We start from the raw sequence: 19,950 nt of genomic DNA on the forward strand, positions 1-19,950 counted from the left end.
ATACTAACAGAAGGTACACGAAAAGGAGATAAGTGGCCGAATTCACAAGTGGAGAAAAGGAAAGAGATGATTGTCGATCAAACACTAGAGGAAGAAGTAGACACTATGAAAAAAGAAGAATTGAAGGAAAGGAGAGTTGAATGGTGATCAAAAGTTGAAAAGGAAAAGAATAGCAAGTTGAAGATACGCAGGTCCTGAATGGGCATATGCAACTACAAACAAATGGCAACATGAGTTTATGTCTTTATGTTTTTATGGGGAAGTTCTGAGTCAGTATTTTGAAGTGACCTGAAATAAATTGATGAACTGAACTGTTGAAACAATCTGAGAAATGTTTTTTGAGAAAGAGACTGATGAAATAACCGGATAAGACATTGACAACCTGAATTGACATTTGGAACTGATTTTGACAAAGCTGGAGAAGGGTTCCTGGAAGTGAAACTGAACTGCTGAAAGAATGGTCTATTTTTGATTTTGCTGCACTTTCCTAAGTTACTTCTGCTTTCTGATTCTTTACAGATCATGGCTGATGTAGGTAAGCAGTTTAGGGATGTTAGGCGCTGTAAAGATATGAGCATTGGTTTGGCAATTATGTGTGGGATATTGTTTAAAGTGTTGATTGTGGGTATGTCTGTTCTTACTACGAAAGGAGACAACCATACTTCTGCCTTTGAGACTACTACATTAACTGCTTTAGAAAGATCTAAGTTAGATGAGAAGTATTTGCATGACTTTACTAATGTTCAAGGAGAACTTTCTTCTAATGTTCTCTATCACTTATTGAGTGAGAATGTTGAGACTATGGATGCAAAGGATTGTCTTCTGTGTACGCAGATTCCTTCATCAGTCGCTTACCATAGCCTTCCACTAACATATGGGATAAGTTGTAGTCGGTTACTAACAAGGTTCTATAATCAAGAATACATCCAATATTTTTACTCCGATCACAATGTTGTGTTTTCGTTTTTTCCTATTATTAGGTATTTGAGTAGAGTAGCTAAGTATAATAACATAGAACTAGTTAGAGGATTCTTTGCACCCACACTAACGTTTGGGACCACTTATGGTCATAAGAATAATCTCACATGCTTGCTTACACCTTTGAAGAAGAGCTTCTTGCATCACACTGATGACAGGAGAAAGGCACTTAAGGAGAGATCAGAAAAAGGATTAGAGAAAAGCACCATTCAAAATGATTATGCTTATACTGCAATTAAAATGCAAAGAAAAATTAGCTTTAGATGCATTACACGTAGGGAAGCTTTGTGTATATATATATATATATATATATATATACCTAAGTCATGCACTGACACTTTACTTGTGGGTACGAGTGAATGTAGGCATGTGTTTTTGTTTCAGAGTAAATGGACCTTTATGTTGAATGGGCAGGACCCTGCAATTTTGGGGATCTACTATATTTGTTGACAATGCTTATTACCGTCTTCCAAGAGGATGGTATGGGACATGTTACTTGGGGATAGTATTCCCAAAGACTTACCAGATGGAGGATTTGAAAAAGTTTCAGAAATTGACAGAATTATATCATAAAAGACGGAGGAGGGACACCTCGTCTGTGATAGTGTGAGATATATTTGGTGCAGTGATTCCGTCAGTGGGAGTTATCCTGAATTCAATTAAGATTCGAAAGATGTCTACTATTGTGGATAACATGCGGACAAATTTTTCAGGGGCTATACTCCTGAAAGATACTGAATTGGCTGCCGATAGAGCTATGACTCTTCAAAATCGTCTTGCATTAGACATTCATTTAGTGAAAAATGGCAGAGTCTGTAAAATGATTAAATCTAGGCATTGCTGCTCGTACATTCCTAATAACAGTAGAGAGATAAGAGATTTAGGGCCAGATGTAGCAGCATTTAGAATTGCGACCCGCAAATTGTAAGTCAGAGCGACTCCTAATTTGCAAGTCGCAATTCTGATTGTTGGATGGTCTCCCTGACACCATCTGCGATTCCCCAGGGGGGTCGCAAATGCCCACCTCATGAATAATCATCATGAGGTGGGTCGCAATTTGTGACCCCCTTGTGAATGGCGGCCCTCACAGGGATGGTGGCCTGCTGCAGACAGCAGACCACAATGTCTGTGACTGCTTTTTAATAAAGCAGTTTCTTTTTGTAATGCAGCCCGTTTTCCTTAAAGGAAAAAGAGATACATTACAAAAACAAAAAATGAAATGTTTTCGTTTCATTTTTTCAGAGTAGGCAGTGGTACATTGGACCACTGCCTGTTCTGAAAAAATGTTTGAAGTGCCATTCTCAATGGGAAAGGGGTCCCATGGGGACCCCTTCCCTTTTGCGAATGGGTTACCACTAATTTCAAAAGGGTGAAAAACCAGGTTACCGAATCGCAAAACGAGGTTTGTGCATTGCGTTGTGCTTTTTGCACGTCGCAAACAGCAAAATTTGCTGTTTGCGACGTGCAAAAAGCTTTCTACATCTGGCCCTTACTTACTAATCTGACTAACGCAAGTAGTGATTTGAAGAAGTTGAAAGAACCAGGTGTTTGGGAAAAGGTGGATAAGGGGTTGGCTTCAGTGGGAAATTGGCTTAGTAGTATTTGGAATGGGGTGCTATTGAAACTCATACAGGGTATATCAATTTTCATAGTTTTCTTATTAGATATATGGGGATTATGTAAATTATGCAAAATAATTAAATTAAAAAGGTCTAAAAATAATCAGAGGAGGGAGAAAAATAGGGAAAGAATTTACAGGGAAAATTCAAGGAGAAGACACAATGTAGAAGAGATAGAATTGTAAACATTGTGGGTGGAACATTTGGTGTGATGACATGTTTAGTCATCCGAGGAGGGATTGCTAATGCAGATGTCCTAATCAGACATTTTTAATGGGTTTGTATGTATTTTGAATAATGACTTATGTAGAAAAAATGATGTGCACATTTGAAAATGTGACCTCCGATATTGTCCACCAGTGTTTACGAAATGCACTAAAATATAAATAATCCACCTGAAATATTGACAATGCATTAGAATAATGTAGTAATATGTCATACTAAAGGATATGAATTATGTTATTGCTTAATCAATTGTAGCCCTTAACTTGGTGAGTGCTTTGTCCTAGGTTGCCAGGCCTCACGCAAAAACTGTATTTCTTAGCATTTAATGAAAAACGCTGAGAGTGAACTAACTGAAATGCTCATTGTGTAATAAAATGCTTAGTAGAGGCTTTCTACAAGAACCGACGGACAGGAGATGAGGTCTCTTGTAAAGTAACTAAATGTGTGTAAAGTGTGCAAAGGGTTCTTTCCTAGGACGCAAACAATGAAGACACTGACTGGTGACGAAGATGCAACAAAATTTATATCTGACGAGCCAGATGATGAGAACATCGTAAAGCAGGCCAATTAACGACATGTGAACTCTAAAATATTAGAATTCATAGATTTGGTAAAGGGACATTATTGGATAGATTAATAACATGATTAATTGACCAATTGGAAATTGGGGGATGGTTTGGGGAACTTTGATATAACAACATGACAGAGGGAAAAAGACTTCAGACTTATCCTGATTTTGTGAGGTGATATTGAAGAGGGGAGATTCAAGATCCTGTCATTGGGCTCATACTCTCTGACTGAGAGCCTGATGTTTTGCTGATCGACTGATAACCTGAAGACGGAGTCTTCTTGCTGACCCATACTGTGGATAGGTAGATATGACAATGACTGAATTGCATTTTTATGCCTTTTCTTTCTAGGTACCAACTGCGCTGACTTAATACTTTTCTTTAGGTAGATGTTTTCCAAATTAGTGTTCTAAATTGTTTTGCATGAAGCCCCACATGCTGATGCCAATTGTTGTTAGCTGAGGTTACTCATGTGACAACTGACAAATTACAGGGACAAACGGTTGATGGACTATCTTGCTGAACTTGATGGATGTCATAGTTTTACTGAATTGGATTTTATTAATGTCTTGTGTTGATGCCTTAGAATGTCTTTTGATTCAAGCTTTGATTGCATCACAATTTTCGCAACTTGCTGATGAGTATATTAATTTTTGTTTCCAATTTGAGTTGAGAAGAATTAAGATTTCTGACTTAGTATTGTTAACGAATAGGAATAAACTTACTAAACTTATACCTAAAGGTGTGGTTATTCATGGCTGAAGAGTCATGGTGTGTGAAAATGACTGTCTCCATTGATTATTATTGAGATGATTAATGGTTATTGATTGTTGTGCGTTGTTTTCTGATTCTGTGTCGAAGCTATGGTAAGAACACCCTATACGTATCAAAAGGTTAATCAACCTATACAGGTCCCCTTGTAAGTTTACTTATTAAGGACTGAGGTGCCAACAGCACTATTAAGTAGATTATATGGTAAGGTGGCATGAATGACTGCATTATACATAAACCACTGTTGCAAGCACATTCCCACATGTTTATTCTGGTTTGCAGTTTTTTTCTTTGACCTGTGACGAGTGCAGTGGCACATTAGCTACAGGAAGGAACGTCTTCCTTTTTGTGATATAGGTTCTGTGTCATGTAGCATCTCACTTTCTATTTTTATTCTCGTGCATTTTCTGTTTATACACCACAGGACCAACAGAATTCCACAGAATAAGTGAACATATTCCAGCTGAGCTATACAACCTGGTAGTGTGTATATGGATGCCGGTACAGCAGTGGTCCCCAAACTGTGCGCCGTGGCACCCCGGTGCGCCACCAATCTCATCCAGGGGCACCACGGTCACTGCAAAGTTTTTCAGACGAATGGTACCCCTGCCCTACACACTCAAGGTGACTCAGTTTTATTTTCATTGTTGCATTCTCTCAGCTTTGCTGGAATACTGCTGATATTTTACTCTCTTTTGAAGTAGTGAAACATGCTGGTGTTAACATGTTTTTCTACATTCCTGTGTTAGTAACAGTCAGTCTGGCCTTTAAATTATCATAGATTCTCAGGCTTACCCCTGCAACAAATTGATATAATTTTGATTCCAGAATGTATGCAATAGGAATTTACACATATCCTCTTTCATTGTCTGATGGTGTACAGAAACAACAAGCTGCCAGGACTGCATTTGGCATTTTAATGTATTCTCTTTTCCTTCACTGTGAACTGATGCAGCATTAGCCATCATTATACAACATCACTGCTAGAAGGCTGATGAATGAGAATTACAGTGCACACTGTAGCCCGCGCCCTCCCCCCTGCCTGCCAAATAAATGTGATGTAATGGGAAGCCGCGGCCAATGGCCGATTGGTCAAGGGAGCCGCGGGTTGAAAAAGTTTGGGAACCACCGAGATACAGGAATGAATGATGATAGCCAGTGAGGAAGCATACTAGGGCTCCTGGTCCAGAAAAAAGGCAGGGCCCCACTCAGGGGACTACCGAAGACTGAAACACATGCAGGAGTTAACACTTACCCCTGACATCACAACTCATTTTATCAACCATCTCTTTGGCCCTCTGGGAATAAAGATCATACCGTAGGAAGTAACCGGGGATTTTTAATTTACACACTGCATCCTAGGCCCAACATAAGTACTTTCTGCTATCATGGGGAGCCCGTACGCCACTAGATTTTCTCTCAGTAGAATGCAGCTGGCAGAAGATGAAGAATGACACCAAGGAAGGGGTGGGAGGCTTTGTCCTACAAATTTGTGTCACACTCTGATCCTGCTGTATAGCAAAACATGGGACACCGGGGTCCCTCAAATCTTGAAAATCTCTTTAGGGTTTCATCCTAACCCATTCTGGTTAGACATGTCTCGCTTAACATTTTTTGTGAATCTCTCTACTCTCCTCATACCTCGCCCAGGTGAGAGGCAGTAAGAAGAAATTTTCTTCACCCCAGGTATATATTCAGCATCAAAACCCATTTCTTCTACATATATTACCTATCGTCTATCCCGTGAAGAGACTGAGTCAAATCATTGAATCATAAACACCTCAAGTGTTCTGTGATCAGTGCGAACTATAAAAGTAGTGTCCCATACTAAATTGTGGTATTTTCTTAATATTATGATTGTCTCTCTTTCAATGACCGTAACTAATCTCCAAGGGGCAGATTAGCAATCAAATGTTTTACTGCCTGCCTCTTTTGTAGTAAAACTGTGCCTATAACTTTGGAGCATGCATCTTTAACAATTTTAGTCTCTTCCCCAGGCACAAATGCCTCCAAACAAGGCACCTACTTTGAATCATTCTTTATAGCTAAAAAATATTTTTCACAAAATATTCAACAACATGTGAACAGAGTAATAGTAGAATTCATAGATTTGGTGTTTTAGTTTTATTGGACAAAGTGTGAACATGCGATTCATTGACCAATAGGAAACTGAGACATAGTTTTAATTTAACAAGACTGCACTGAGAGAAGACACCATCATTGCCCATTTTCTTGCAGTCCAAAAGGTCAATATTTCTTGTGCGTCTTGACAAGAGATGTGCTTAACTTTAATGAATAAAGACTTTGTGGTTTCTGAACTTTGATGATGAATGTTGATGCCTTGCTGATCGACTGATGTCCTGAGGATGAAGACTGACTCTACTTGCTGATCCGCACAGAGGATAGGTATTATGAGTAAGAATATTGATTATCATGCATGTTTTTTCTTTCTTTATAGGTACCAACTGCACTGTTTTGATACAGCCATAGTTAGATGTTTTTCCAAATTCGTGTTACTAAATAGTTTTGTATGAAGCCCAATATGCGGACACTAATGTGATGTTAGTTAAGAATCCTCACTAATGAAATTCTACTAATAGGGAATAATGTTTGATGAATTTCTCTGCTGAATCTGAATGTATGTAATCAGTCTGATGCAGTTGACTTTGTTATTAATTTGCACCATAACCTTAGAATGTGTTGTAGTTCAAGCTCCAATTAGATTAGGTTTCTTCCGCCACTTTGGACGGCCAGTATTGTTTCTGAATGTGTTTCATTTGATTTTGAGATTAATCTACATGACTTTAGCATTGTTAATATAGGGAAATAAATATTCTAACTTTTGATAAAAGACGTGGTTATACATGATTGAAAAGTCATGGTGTGTGACAATTACTGACTACTGATTATTAATGTAACTGATTATTGTTGACTTGACATTTGTAGGAAAGTACCATCTTGCCTGGCATGTTACCCCCATATTTCACTGTATATATGTTGTTTTAGTGTATGTGTCACTGGGACCCTGCCAGCCAGGGCCCCAATGCTCATAAGTGTGCCCTGTATGTGTTCCCTGTGTGATGACTAACTGTCTCACTGAGGCTCTGCTAACCAGAACCTCAGTGGTTATGCTCTCTCTGCTTTCCAAATTGTCACTAACAAGCTAGTGACCAATTTCACAAATTCACGTTGGCATACTGGAACACCCTTATAATTCCCTAGTATATGGTACTGAGGTACCCAGGGTATTGGGGTTCCAGGAGATCCCTACGGGCTGAAGCATTTCTTTTGCCACCCATAGGGAGATCTGACAATTCTTACACAGGCCTGCCACTGCAGCCTGAGTGAAATAACGTCCACGTTATTTCACAGCCATTTACCACTGCACTTAAGTAACTTATAAGTCACCTATATGTCTAGCCTTCACCTGGTGAAGGTTAGATGCAAAGTTACTTAGTGTGTGGGCACCCTGGCACTAGCCAAGGTGCCCCCACATTGTTCAGGGCAAATTCCCCGGACTTTGAGAGTGCGGGACACCATTTCACACGTGCACTATACATAGGTCACTACCTATGTAAGGCGTCACAATGTTAACTCCGAACATGGCCATGTAACATGTCTAAGATTATGGAATTGTCACTCCAATGCCATTCTGGCATTGGGGAGACAATTTGATGATCCCCCGAGTCTCTAGCACAGACCCGGGTACTGGCAAACTGCCTTTCCCGGGGTTTCACTGCAGCTGCTGCTGCTGCCAACCCCTCAGACAGGTTTCTGCCCTCCTGGGGTCCAGCCAGGCCTGGCCCAGGAAGGCAGAACAAAGGACTTCCTCAGAGAGAGGGTGTTACACCCTCTCCCTTTGGAAAAAGGTGTCAGGGCTGGGGAGGAGTAGCCTCCCCCAGCCTCTGGAAATGCTTTGATGGGCACAGATGGTGCCCATCTCTGCATAAACCAGTCTACACCGGTTCAGGGATCCCCCAGCCCTGCTCTGGTGTGAAACTGGACAAAGGAAAAGGGAGTGACCACTCCCCTGACCTGCACCTCCCAGGGGAGGTGCCCAGAGCTCCTCCATCGTGCCGCAGACCTCTGCCATCTTGGATTCAGAGGTGTGCTGGCACACTGGACTTCTCTGAGTGGCCAGGGCCAGCAGGTGACGTCAGAGACTCCTTCTGATAGGCTCTTACCTGTGTTACTAGCCTATCCTCCTTCCTAGGTAGCCAAACCTCCTTTTCTGGCTATTTAGGGTCTCTGCTTTGGGGAATTCTTCAGATACCGAATGAAAGAGCTCACCAGAGTTCCTCTGCATCTCCCTCTTCACCTTCTGCCAAAGGATCGACCGCTGACTGCTCTGGACGCCTGCAAGCCGCAACAAAGTAGTAAAGACGACTACCAGCAACCTTGTATCGCTCATCCTGCCGGCTTACTCGTCTGTTTCCTGTTGGTGCATGCTCTGGGGGTAGCCTGCCTCCTTTCTGCACCAGGAGCTCTGAAGAAATCTCCCATGGGTCGACGGAAATCTTCCCCCTGCAACCGCAGGCAACAAAAGACTGCATCACTGGTCCTCTGGGTCCCCTCTCAGCACAACGAGCGTGGCCCCTGGAACTCAGCAACTCTGTCCAAGTGACTCCCACAGCACAGTGACACTTCAGTCCAAGTTTGGTGGAGGTAAGTCCTTGCCTCCCCACGCTAGACTGCATTGCTGGGTACCGCATAATTTGCAGCTGCTCCGGCTCCTATGCAATCTTCCAGGATTTCCTTTGTGCACAGCCAAGCCTGGGTCCCCGACACTCTAATCTGCCGTGCACAACCTTCTGAGTTGTCCTCCGGCATCGTGGGACTTCCTTTTGTGACTTCGGGTGGACTCCGGTTCACTCCTCTTTTAAGTGCCTGTTCTGGTACTTCTGCAGGTGCTGCCTGCTTCTGTGAGGGACCCCTGACTTGCTGGGCGCACCCTCTGTCTCCTCATCCAAGTGGCAACATCCTGGTCCCTCCTGAGCCACAGCAGCACCCAAAAACCCTAACCGCGACCCTTGCAGCTAGCAAGGCTTGTTCGCGGCCTTTCTGTATAGGAATACCTCTGCAAGCTTCTTCACGACGTGGGACATCTATCCTCCAAAGGGGAGGTTCGTAGTCCCCTTCGTTCTTGTAGAAACCAAAGCTTCTTCCATCCGGTGGCAGCTTCTTTGTACCCTCAGCTGGCATTTCCTGGGCATCTACCCACTCTCGACATTGTCACGACTCTTGGACTTGGTCCCCTTGTTTCACAGGCACTCTGGTTCGGAAATCCACTGTTGTTGCTTTGCTGGTGTTGGTCTTCCTTGCAGAAACCCCCTATCACGACTTCTGTGCTCTCTGGGGGTTATAGGTGCACTTTACACCTACTTTTCAGGGTCTTGGGGTGGGCTATTTTTCTAACCCTCACTGTTTTCTTACAGTCCCAGCGACCCTCTACAAGCTCACATAGGTTTGGGATCCATTCGTGGTTTGCTTTCCACTTTTGGAGTATATGGTTTGTGTTGCCCCTATACCTATGTGCTCCTATTGCAATCTACTGTAACTTTACACTGCTTGCATTACTTCCTTTTGCTATTACTGCAAATTTTTGGTATTGTGTACATATATATTGTATATATTTGGCATCCTCATACTGAGGGTACTCACTGAGATACTTTTGGCATATTGTCATAAAAAATAAGTAATTTTATTTTTAGTATATCTGTGTATTGTGTTTTCTTATGATATTGTGCATATGACACCAGTGGTATAGTAGGAGCTTTTTATGTCTCCTAGTTCAGCCTAAGCTGCTCTGCTATAGCTACCTCCTATCAGCCTAAGCTGTTAGAAACACCTCTTCTACACTAATAAGGGATAACTGGACCTGGTACAGAGTGTAAGTATCCTTGGTACCCACTACAAGCCAGGCCAGCCTCCTACAATATTGAGTATTAATTATTGATCTGCATGTACCGGAGTTATGGTAGGAACTTATTAATTGAGAGTCAAAAGGTTAATCGACCTATTCACATCCCCTAGTAAGTTTACTTATTGAGGTCAGACACGCTAACTGTAGTCCCAAATGAAAGCATGAGAAGCACATGGCTGTGGAATTTGCTGTGTGTTTCCTAGAACGTAGACATTGTGAATGTGGAACAGCCTGTATGTTTTTTGTGGTCCCGACTAATCCCCCAGATGTAAAGACAAACAAACATGTGGTGCCTGGTAAAGAGTAGAGGGCCCTGCACTGCCCAGACATGTCCTGGGCAACTTTGCTCAGAAGATTTGAGGCTCCCTCCTTTTGGCACTAGGTGACGAAGATAGCGCCTGGCAGCCAGGGCAAGGAGATCTCAGCGTTCAATCAGGTGAACATCCCATGACAGCACCTGGAGTCGCTGTGACTGTCACTGTGTTCACATACCAGGAAAAGAGGACTGCAAACTGTCTGTGCCTAGGGAGGCCTCAGGGCAACTGACCTCAAAAGAATCACCCGAGTACCAGGACTGGGCCTGATGAACGTCTCTGGAAAAGCCTACATTGACAGACATTGATGCCTGGAAGAGGGTCACCAACAGAAGCACCTGCTGCGTGGTGTGCGGGGAAGATTCCACCTACTACCAGTGAGCCTGGCCTTGCAGGTCAAATGAATGCAGTCCTTTTGCCAGTCCAACCAAGAATGGGTGAGACACTCCAATGTTCGCCACGCCTTAGAGCAGGGGTCTTCAAACTGGGCGGTGGGCTTCAAGTGATCCATCGGGGCGCCAGGCTCTGGCCAAAAGAAGCATTACACAGACGGTATTTTGTTTTAAGCAGAAACATGTTATTGCATTTTAATAAGGTAACAGTACTTAACTGCTAAGGTTATGTAAGTCTAGACATATGTAAACATTGCCATCTTTATAAAATATTTAAGAAAAATTCTGTGGGGGGGGCCATCTTTATAAAATATTTGTGAAAAATTCTGAGGGGGGGGCCAGTGATTTTTATTTTTCAACTGGTGGGGGGGCGGCATTAAAAAGTTTGGAGACCACTGTCTTAGAGACTGTGTGCTAAGATAAATAGGTGGGAATGTGCGGCACCTTAATAGAAGCTATGCCACAAACCCTGCAGACTCTGAGGAAAGAGAGGAGGAACAGGGTGAGGGGTATAGTGCGTAAAGGGAGAAGACCCACTCTGAAGAGCTGTGAAATGGTGGGGAGGGGGTCCCACGTAATTGTACTGTGCTGTATTTCTGCTCTTTGTGTAATAAAGTACTTATCTTTTATAAAGAGAAACACTGGGCTGGACACTGATCTTATTGTGCTGGGGGGGGGCGGGGGAGGGAGGAGGGGGTGCTGGGTCCTTGTATCCCAACACTAACCTCGCTGGGAAGCCGATGGCTGCTTGCCATTGCTACTACCAGTGCTTTAAATGGGCCGATACTGAGTACCAGCACTTTTTTATTTTGAGGGGCGGGGGGAAGAGTACCTGTAGACTGCAGAGCACTAGCAAGACAGTCCCTGGGGATAGCTGGGGCAAATGACCCAGCACCCACAGCTGAGGCATGGTGCCTCAGCATGCCCTCCGGCCTCCTGCACCAGGTCTGACAGCCCCACATCCAACTGCACTACGGAAAGGAGTTGCACTACGGTACGGCTCATCCCCCCCATCCCCCCTGCCCTCTTGGGACAATGGGACCCCTCAACCTTTTTGTCACCAGGAATATACAGCTGTAGCACTGAAAGCATTCCGTACTGGTCACATCTACTGCTTCTAGCCATGGCTGCTACCGCCAAATACACAGCACAGTTTCACACAAAGGATGAGAGAGGAAGGGGCGGCTCACCTACTAGTCCCGGCTCCTGTAGAATGGGACCAGACCAGCTGTGTTTTTTCTCTGAATGTTTTGTTGTGAATAAGGCAGCTCAGGCTGGTGGGAAAGGCATGACATCCATTATCTTTTGAAGTGTGAATGATGTAGTATTCGAATCAGGGCCGGCTTTAGCGCTGGTGATGATCACCCATGATCACCTCCTCAGATCCCCTCAACCACCGCCCAGCAAAAAGTGCCCCTCTTCTCTCCATCGCCCCTCTCACATACATTTCATTTTTGCTTCTCACTCTCTGGCATGAGAAGTGAGTTTTTCCCCCAAAGAGCTTGTCATGGCTCTTTACCACCTCTTCAGTGAGCACCTACAGTCCCCTGCTCACTGAACTTCAGTTTCCTCTTTCTGCCTTCAGTATCCTTTGCATTCCCCTCAGTGGCCATGGTGTGTTTTGGTCCTGGGTGACACTCCAATCTGGCTCCCTAGTGCTCAGCTCAATGAGTCTGCCTCCTCCTGTGGCTCAGGCTTCTGGAAAAGGCATGTCTAAGCCACTTCTTGGTTGTGAGGTCATCAAACTGTTCCATAATGCAAAAATTGAAAACTGCGATTGCCAACTAGCGATTTGCTATTTTACCGAATCGTTATTTGGTAGTTGCTATTTGGATTGCAAATTTTTCGTAATCCCAAAACATTTTGTGAATCCTATGTTACATCGCATTAAGCAATTTCCAAATAGGGATTTGGTAAAAATCTCTATTTTGTAATTGCTAATGCAGTGCTTCATACTTATTGTCCTATGTTACAGTGACGCCAACACAGAAAAAAAAAAAAAAAAAAGCTTGTTTATTTTCCACTGAAATTTAGCAACCAAGGGCTTTACTATGTAAAACGCCCTATTCCTGAAACTGTCAAATCTTAAAAAAATAACCAGTAGCATTATCTGCTAAACAAAACAAAATAAAAAACAGTGACAGTGTTAGAAAAGCAATTTGGACTAAATCAAACATCCAACACAAACAGGAAGTTCTAAGCACAGCAACAGGCGTTTGAAAAAACAGATTGCCTAGTGAGCAGAAAACTCCATGTAAAACTTTATGAAATGAAACGTGCGAGACACTGCTACATTTTTGTCAGTGAATAGGCTGTAAACAGTATCTGCTCTAGGGCGATGCAACAGGTGCCACCGCACTGGGTGCTCACTTCAGTTGGGGGCGCAGTTTTTGCAACTGTATTATAATTTTAAAAGCACCTACTATTGCCATTTCTTGCTACCAGCTCTTTTCAGGCAACAATGCAAATGCCACCATAACTCCGTGATTAATATTCTTTCTGGAGAGAGATCGGAAATCTGTCTAGTGGAAGTTTTGACTATTGTAAGGTAGTGGAGAAGGTTAATACATAAATTATTAAATAAAGCAAATCTGACAAGCAGCCCTCCAAGAAATCCGCTTGATTCTCCCCCGCCCTCCAAGAGTCCAAGCACACCTGCAGACAGCTCGAGAAACGATGGAGGAGCAGCAAAACCGTGGCAGACCACAAAGCCTTCAAAACTGCTGTCACCGCACACCACCACTTCATCAGAAGAACAAAGAAAGCAGCCATACAGGAACACATCAATGCCTACACACAAAACATTAAAGAACTCTTTGCTGAAGTTAAAGAATTTGCCAAACCCAACATAGAGACAGCAGACATTCCCCTCCCTCTCAAAACCCCTGCGACAACCTTGCCGCCTTCTTCCACTGCAAGATCAAGAAGGTCTATGACCGCTTTGCAAACCAAGACCCAGCCACCCACCCCACCTGCAACCACCGCACCTAATGACTCCAGACCTCATCAGATCTCACCCAACTGGATCACCCTGACCTATGACGACACCCTCAGGATCATGAAGAGTATCGACTCCGGGGCCCTCTCAGATCCCTGCCCTCACCCCAACTTTAAAAGAGCCAGCACCACTATTTTACCTAAACTCTGCTGCACCATCAACTGCTCCATTGAGTCCGCCACCTTCCCAGAAGAGTGGAAGCACCAAGAGATCAACACCCTGCAGAAGAAAACCTCTACTGACCAGACAGACCTCAAGAACTACAGACGCAACTCGCTGCTCCCTTTCCCAGCCAAGGTCATCGCGAAAGCTATCAATATCCAGCTCTCCGAGTTCATCAAAATTAACCACATTTTGGACCTCTCCCAATCAGGCTTCAGAAGCAACCACAGCACCGAGGCTGCTGTCCTCGCTGCTACAGACAACATCTGCAACCTCCTCGGCTGAGGCAAAATTGCTGCCCTCATCCTCTTTGACCGCTCAGCCGCCTTTGACACCGTCTCCAACCACACCCTCTGCGCAGGACTCCACGACTATGGCATTAGCAACAATGCCCTAGAATGGTTACACTCCTTCCTCACTGGCCGAGCACAGAAAGTTAGACTCCCACCATTCAACTCAGATCCCACAGAGAGCAGCTGTGGAGTGCTTTAGGGATCTTCCCTGAGCCCCACTCTATTCAACGTCTACATGGCCCCTCTCGCAGCCATCGTCAAAAGTCCGGGACTCACCATCATCTCCTACACTGATGACACCCAGCTGATTCTCTCCCTCACAGATGAACCCACAACTGCCAAGGGCAACTTCCAAAACAGGATGAAGGCAGTCGCCACCTGGATGAAGGACAGCTGCCTCAAGCTTAACTCAGATAAGACAAGTGCTTATCCTGGGCTCCACCCGGGATGACTCCTGGTGGCCCACAGCGCTCGGAACCCCCCCACACACAAAACCTCAGTATCATCCTGGACTCCTCGCTCTTAAAGGACTGCCAAATCAACGCCATTTCATCCTCCTCCTTCCATACACTCAGCCTGCTTAGAAAGATCTTAGGTGGATCCCCACCAAATCCAGAAAAACTGTCACACGTGCTTGTTAGCAGCAGACTCGACTACAACAACTCACTCTCCACTGGCATCTCCCAGAAACTCCTAAAGAAACTACAGAATATCTAGAACGCCTCTGCCAGAATAATCCTGAACATCTCATGCCCAGTGCTTAATTTGTAAATAAAGAGGTGCCGTTGCTCAAAGCCCTTCTCTTAAACATGAGGCTGCTGTAATTAATTATGCCAGCACTGAATACTGAGGCAGCGTAATCCTGAAGCCATCTCGGGCCTCTTCAGTCCATTTACGGCCACCCCTGGCCTTTCAGCTCATCCTGCAACTTTCTACTTTCTCCCTCTATGACGCTTTTAAGTTTTTCCTTCTTCTGTCTTTCCCATATGTGTCTTTTCCTCGCAGCAAATGCTTGCGGCATAAGAATAAGCCCCGGCCCTCACAAATAAGTGCTGGTGCTCAGCACCGGAAACAACAAGCACAAATTAAGCACTGCTCATGCCGCAGCCACATCACTGCCCACCTGAGAAACCTTCACTGGCTACCTATCAACAAAAGAATTACCTTCAAGCTCCTCGTGCATGCTTATAAAGCACTCCACAACCCAGACCTGCACACCTCAACCACTGCCTCTCCTTCTACACTCCCATCAGACATCTCTGCTCCACCTAACAAGCCTTGGCCACAGCAAGACCATAGCTGAAGGAAGATTCTACCCCTAACTCGCTGTGAAGACCTGGAATTCCCTGCTTCTGCACCTAAGGCAATCATCAACGCTGCTGCAATTCAGGAAGGCCCTCAAGACCTGGTTCTTCAACTAATCTGCAGACCCCCCCCCACGCCCCCTTCAGCACCTTGAGACCCTCACAGGTAAGTAGTTGTGCTTTATAAGAACCCTGCTTGATTGAGAGAAAAAAAACGCACAGAAGATGATTACTGTGTCAAAGCTGTAGCAACTTGAGCACTCTAACGAGAGTTAGGAGTCTCGGAACCTCTTGTCAATTCTGCAAGGAGGCTCCATCGTTTTGCATATTATTACTGACCGTCGGCTCAGCAGGCTGTACCCCAAAGATATAGGTTCTCACATATACCCAGCCGAAGGAGAGAACGGACTCCTACCTTTGTAAGTACCTGGTCAAAAAGAGTCATGATTCCTACTAGTGCACCCTGAGAGACTGCACAGACTCGTACACAGGGTTGGACTGGTCGTAGCAGCATCGGGCATTGTCCCCGTGGGCTGGAAGGTTCGGGGGCCGGTTTTGCATCAATGCGGTGAACTCGGCCGCCAAAACGGCAGCAAGCTTGCGTTTGCACACCCTCTATGAGGTCTTAAAACTGGTGCGTGAAAAGGTACTACGCAAGTTTTAAGACCTCACTGTGCGTGCCAAGGTATCCACCCCTCCCCTGCTTTAGATTCCCAGTCCGGCCGTGCTTGTACACATGTGAAGGAGGGTACATGAGCTTAAGCTTACACGTGCCCAAAAATGAGCAAAGCATTCTTTCTCTTTTCGGGCAAAGCGGAGAGAAAACTCTCGCAGGTTGTACATTTTATTGCACCTGTCCATGTGCAGGAAGGCACTATCACCCAACGAGCAGGTTAAAGGCACACACATTTTAAATAGTGCACACACCGGGCGAAGGAGGGAATAGCCGCTTACCTGCGTCCAAGTGAAACATGGCCCAGGTGACAAAGAGTAAGGGCACTTTGACGTGCAAAAAGGCAATGGTGACGCAGACTCTTACTTCGTTCGAGTTAAAGGAGGTAGAGGCAATCAAATTACCGAGGTCCGTGATTTAGCACATCGGGTTAAGGTTTTTACTTTGCATGCTGGAACTTTTAGTTCTGATTTTATACGGGACAAGTCCCAAACTACAAACCGAAATAAATATAAAGTAAGCAACTGTACTGGATGAGGTATTGACTCACGGGCATTACAAATTTCAGAGTTTTGCCTCATGCATATGCTCGAGTGTATAAAGCACATAGGTGTACCTAGTTATAAGTGCTCGACGAAGGAGGGCACAGACTCACAACGAGGTGCAGTCTCTTACCTGTGCTCAAGTGAATGAGAACAATGAGCGCCAAACCGGGTCCGGCCATCTCTTCTTCCACTTGTCGACACTATCCGAAATCCAAACCCACAAACCGCGATGTCTAAACAAATAAATAGAAAACTAAAAGATCTGAAAAGCTGTGCAGGCCCCTGTCGTCGAGTTGAGAAGTGGGGTCACTCTCCAGCACCTTAAGTCTTAAGGCTTAAGACATCCACGCTCAGGGGCGAAGATACCAAAGGAGTGTACCGCCTGGTCGTTCGGCCTACAGCCGTCTCGCCCTCCAAGAGGTGTGTCTGAACCGGTTTTGATTATTCTATTCAGGTGCGCTGCAAGCCCTCGAAACCATGGACAGGGAGGGGTCCAGTCACCTGAGTACAACAGGGAAATACCGACAACCTCACAAATACAACCAGGGCATGAAAAGGAGACGCGGGGTGGCCTGGCCTCCCCCGAGGACGTGGTTACCCAATAGGAGAACTTCTAATGAGCCTGTCTCTTCTCGGTCGCCTGAAGGAGGCTGTTAATGGCTGATTTTGTTTTTAAACCTGCAGATTGGATTCTGAAACCGGCATTGGCAACTATTACTAGGAAGCAAGGGTAGGGTTTCAGTGTATGTTGAGGGAGGCGGGGTAGATTTCCAAATGTGGATCATTATTTTACACAACCGGAGGGTCGACATCTCTTGCGTGAAATCTGGGACAAAGAGCCTCAGCGCATTTTGCATTCACTTTGTATTTCATCAGGGGACCACCTCTGCAAAAGTAAAATTTATAATGAGTAGGAAAATGTCATCAGGGTCCGTTAATTAAATTTAAAAAAAAAAGTGATTTGGGGTCAAAAGTGTCTTGCATGAAACCTTCAGTTCTACTTAAAGTGTAAATGCCTCTGCTATGTTTTGTGTATTTGTAAGCTGTAATCTCACCGAAAGGGTAACCCGAGCTGCTGTGTGTCCCTGGCTCTGCCTTTGGTAGGTTGGTTACTTGAAAAGTCAGGATGCCAACTTCTTGTGGAATACAAGAAGACAGGAGGAGGCTCTGGTGTGGTGTGGGGGGGTCGTTCCACACTTTTGTAGCAAATTAAAAGAACGCTCGTCCTTCTGATCTGGTTCTATACATGCGTGGGATGCGTGCGAGTAGAAGTCCTGTGAAGCTGAGGTGTCTGGTTGGTGGAAGGAAATGGAACTGTTCTGGTAGGTGGGGCCTAAGTTGTCAAATTTCTTGAATGTGTGTATGAGGAACTTTAATTTGTGTATCAGGAGCCAGTGTAGTTCTGTGCAGGAGGGTATGGATGAGTCTGCCTGCTGAGTTTTGGATGATTTGTAGTATTCTAGTTAGTTGCTTGGTGATCTGGCATTGACTGTGTTCCAGTAATCCAACTTGCTGCTCAGTAGTGTGAGTGACTGCTTTGCTGGGGTTGCTTGTGAGTCTTTTGAAGCTCTTCCCTGGCATCTGCAGGGTGTGGTGCCTCTGCAGAATGACATTACTCACACACCAAAAGCACAATATTATTGGCAACCAAATATCCCATGTTGGTGGCAAAATCTATCAAATGCCCCCTAACAAGGAGTATATTTTTTTACTTCTAAGACAAATACTCCAGCCAGCCAGAAAGGGAGTTCAATAGGCATTCTGTGGTAAACATTTTCACTTAGTCTAATGCAGAACTGATTTCCCCCCAGTATGTAGAAATGCCATGTTTCTTAAAGAAAAGTATCTGCTGTGTGTGTGTGTGTGTATGTGTGTTTGTGTTTAGGAGTTTTGTAAGAGCCAGGAGCTGGTAACGGCAAACAGTTTGTGTAAAACGTATGAGCCTTGATTATGAGTTTGGTGGTAAAAATCACCAAACCTGCACTTCGGGTAAATAATGATTCCACGAGGTTCCTTAAATAACACGTGTAAACAACACTGATCATTAATTTTGACAGTGAACAGAGGAGTCTTTATTTAGCTTTAGCGCATGTGTTCAATACTGAATGTGGCCTCTTTAGCTCATGTTGTAAATACCACTCCTAATGAATAGCACATGCACAAAAAAACAAGAAGTGCTCATTTTCAAGCATTGGAAGTTCCTGTCCCTAGAGAACAGAAACCGCCAGAAAAATATACAAAGGTCCCTAGGACACTCTGAAAGTACACCAACATCTCCTTTCCATATGGGAGTGTGCAGGCATTCATTTTGTGTGGACAAAGCACCTTGAAACAAGGCAAACAGAATTCACCACCATATCACTCAGTTATCACAAGCAGAAACTGGCCAAACTCTTCCATCATGGAACTAGGCAGGGAAAGGAAGTGGAAGCTTGTGGATCCTGAACAGGAGGCGCTAGCCACGGAGGTGGTAAAACAGCATTACCATCTGATATTCCAGATTATGCTGACAATGCCACCACAGAACAAACAAAAACATGCCTTTGGAAGGCAATAATGGGCAAAATCAATACTCAATGAACATACCTGCTAAATGTTTGGAGCATTAACAGTAGGTTTTTACCTTTGAAATTCCAGGTACTTAAAATTGTTCTCAAGCATAAGCACTGAAGCAATGCAACTGGTGGTGGCTCTACGCCACAGCACTGCCTCACGAGGTTGAAAGAAAAAGCGTGAACATACTCAACATATCCGAAATGGAAGACATGAAAGAAGGTCCTGCGAACAGAGAAATGCAAGGTAAGAGACATGGAAGTTATAATGGAAGTACATATGGTTTTTAATAAGGTGACTTCACTGTGAGTTTTCATCATTTTGAAGAGTGACCAATGTAATTTGATACTCATATTTACTTTAATCCATGTATCTGATGTCATCTGGGCTAATAACTCTCTGATGGTACTTCCAACATATATTGAGACTGGACTACATCAATCATCATGCATTGCAATCTTGATGAGGGAGAGTTGATTTGTCTGCCCAGTACTTCAACATTGATGAGTTACCACAGTATGACCTGTTGCTTCATGTCGCGATCATGACTTTGTGGTTTCATCCAAAGCACCTAACATACCCGTTCAGTATATCCAGATCCACATCACACAGCATTTGCACATAGATGATG

The 19,950-nt window shown here is 44.2% G+C and overlaps 1 protein-coding gene across 1 annotated transcript in view; it reads right to left on the reverse strand.

Moving 5' to 3' along the window:
* LOC138304305 (serine protease 27-like) overlaps window positions 1-17,343 on the reverse strand; it is a 190,548-nt gene extending 173,205 nt beyond the window's left edge. The window contains exon 1 of the mRNA XM_069244257.1: window positions 16,897-17,343. Within this exon, the coding sequence (XP_069100358.1) occupies window positions 16,897-16,945 (49 nt within the window). The 5' untranslated portion in view covers window positions 16,946-17,343. The remainder of the gene's footprint in view (window positions 1-16,896) is intronic.
* Window positions 17,344-19,950: the final 2,607 nt, after the last annotated feature.

This window comes from Pleurodeles waltl, chromosome 7 (assembly GCF_031143425.1).
Source record: "Pleurodeles waltl isolate 20211129_DDA chromosome 7, aPleWal1.hap1.20221129, whole genome shotgun sequence".
Taxonomy (NCBI): domain Eukaryota; kingdom Metazoa; phylum Chordata; class Amphibia; order Caudata; family Salamandridae; genus Pleurodeles; species Pleurodeles waltl.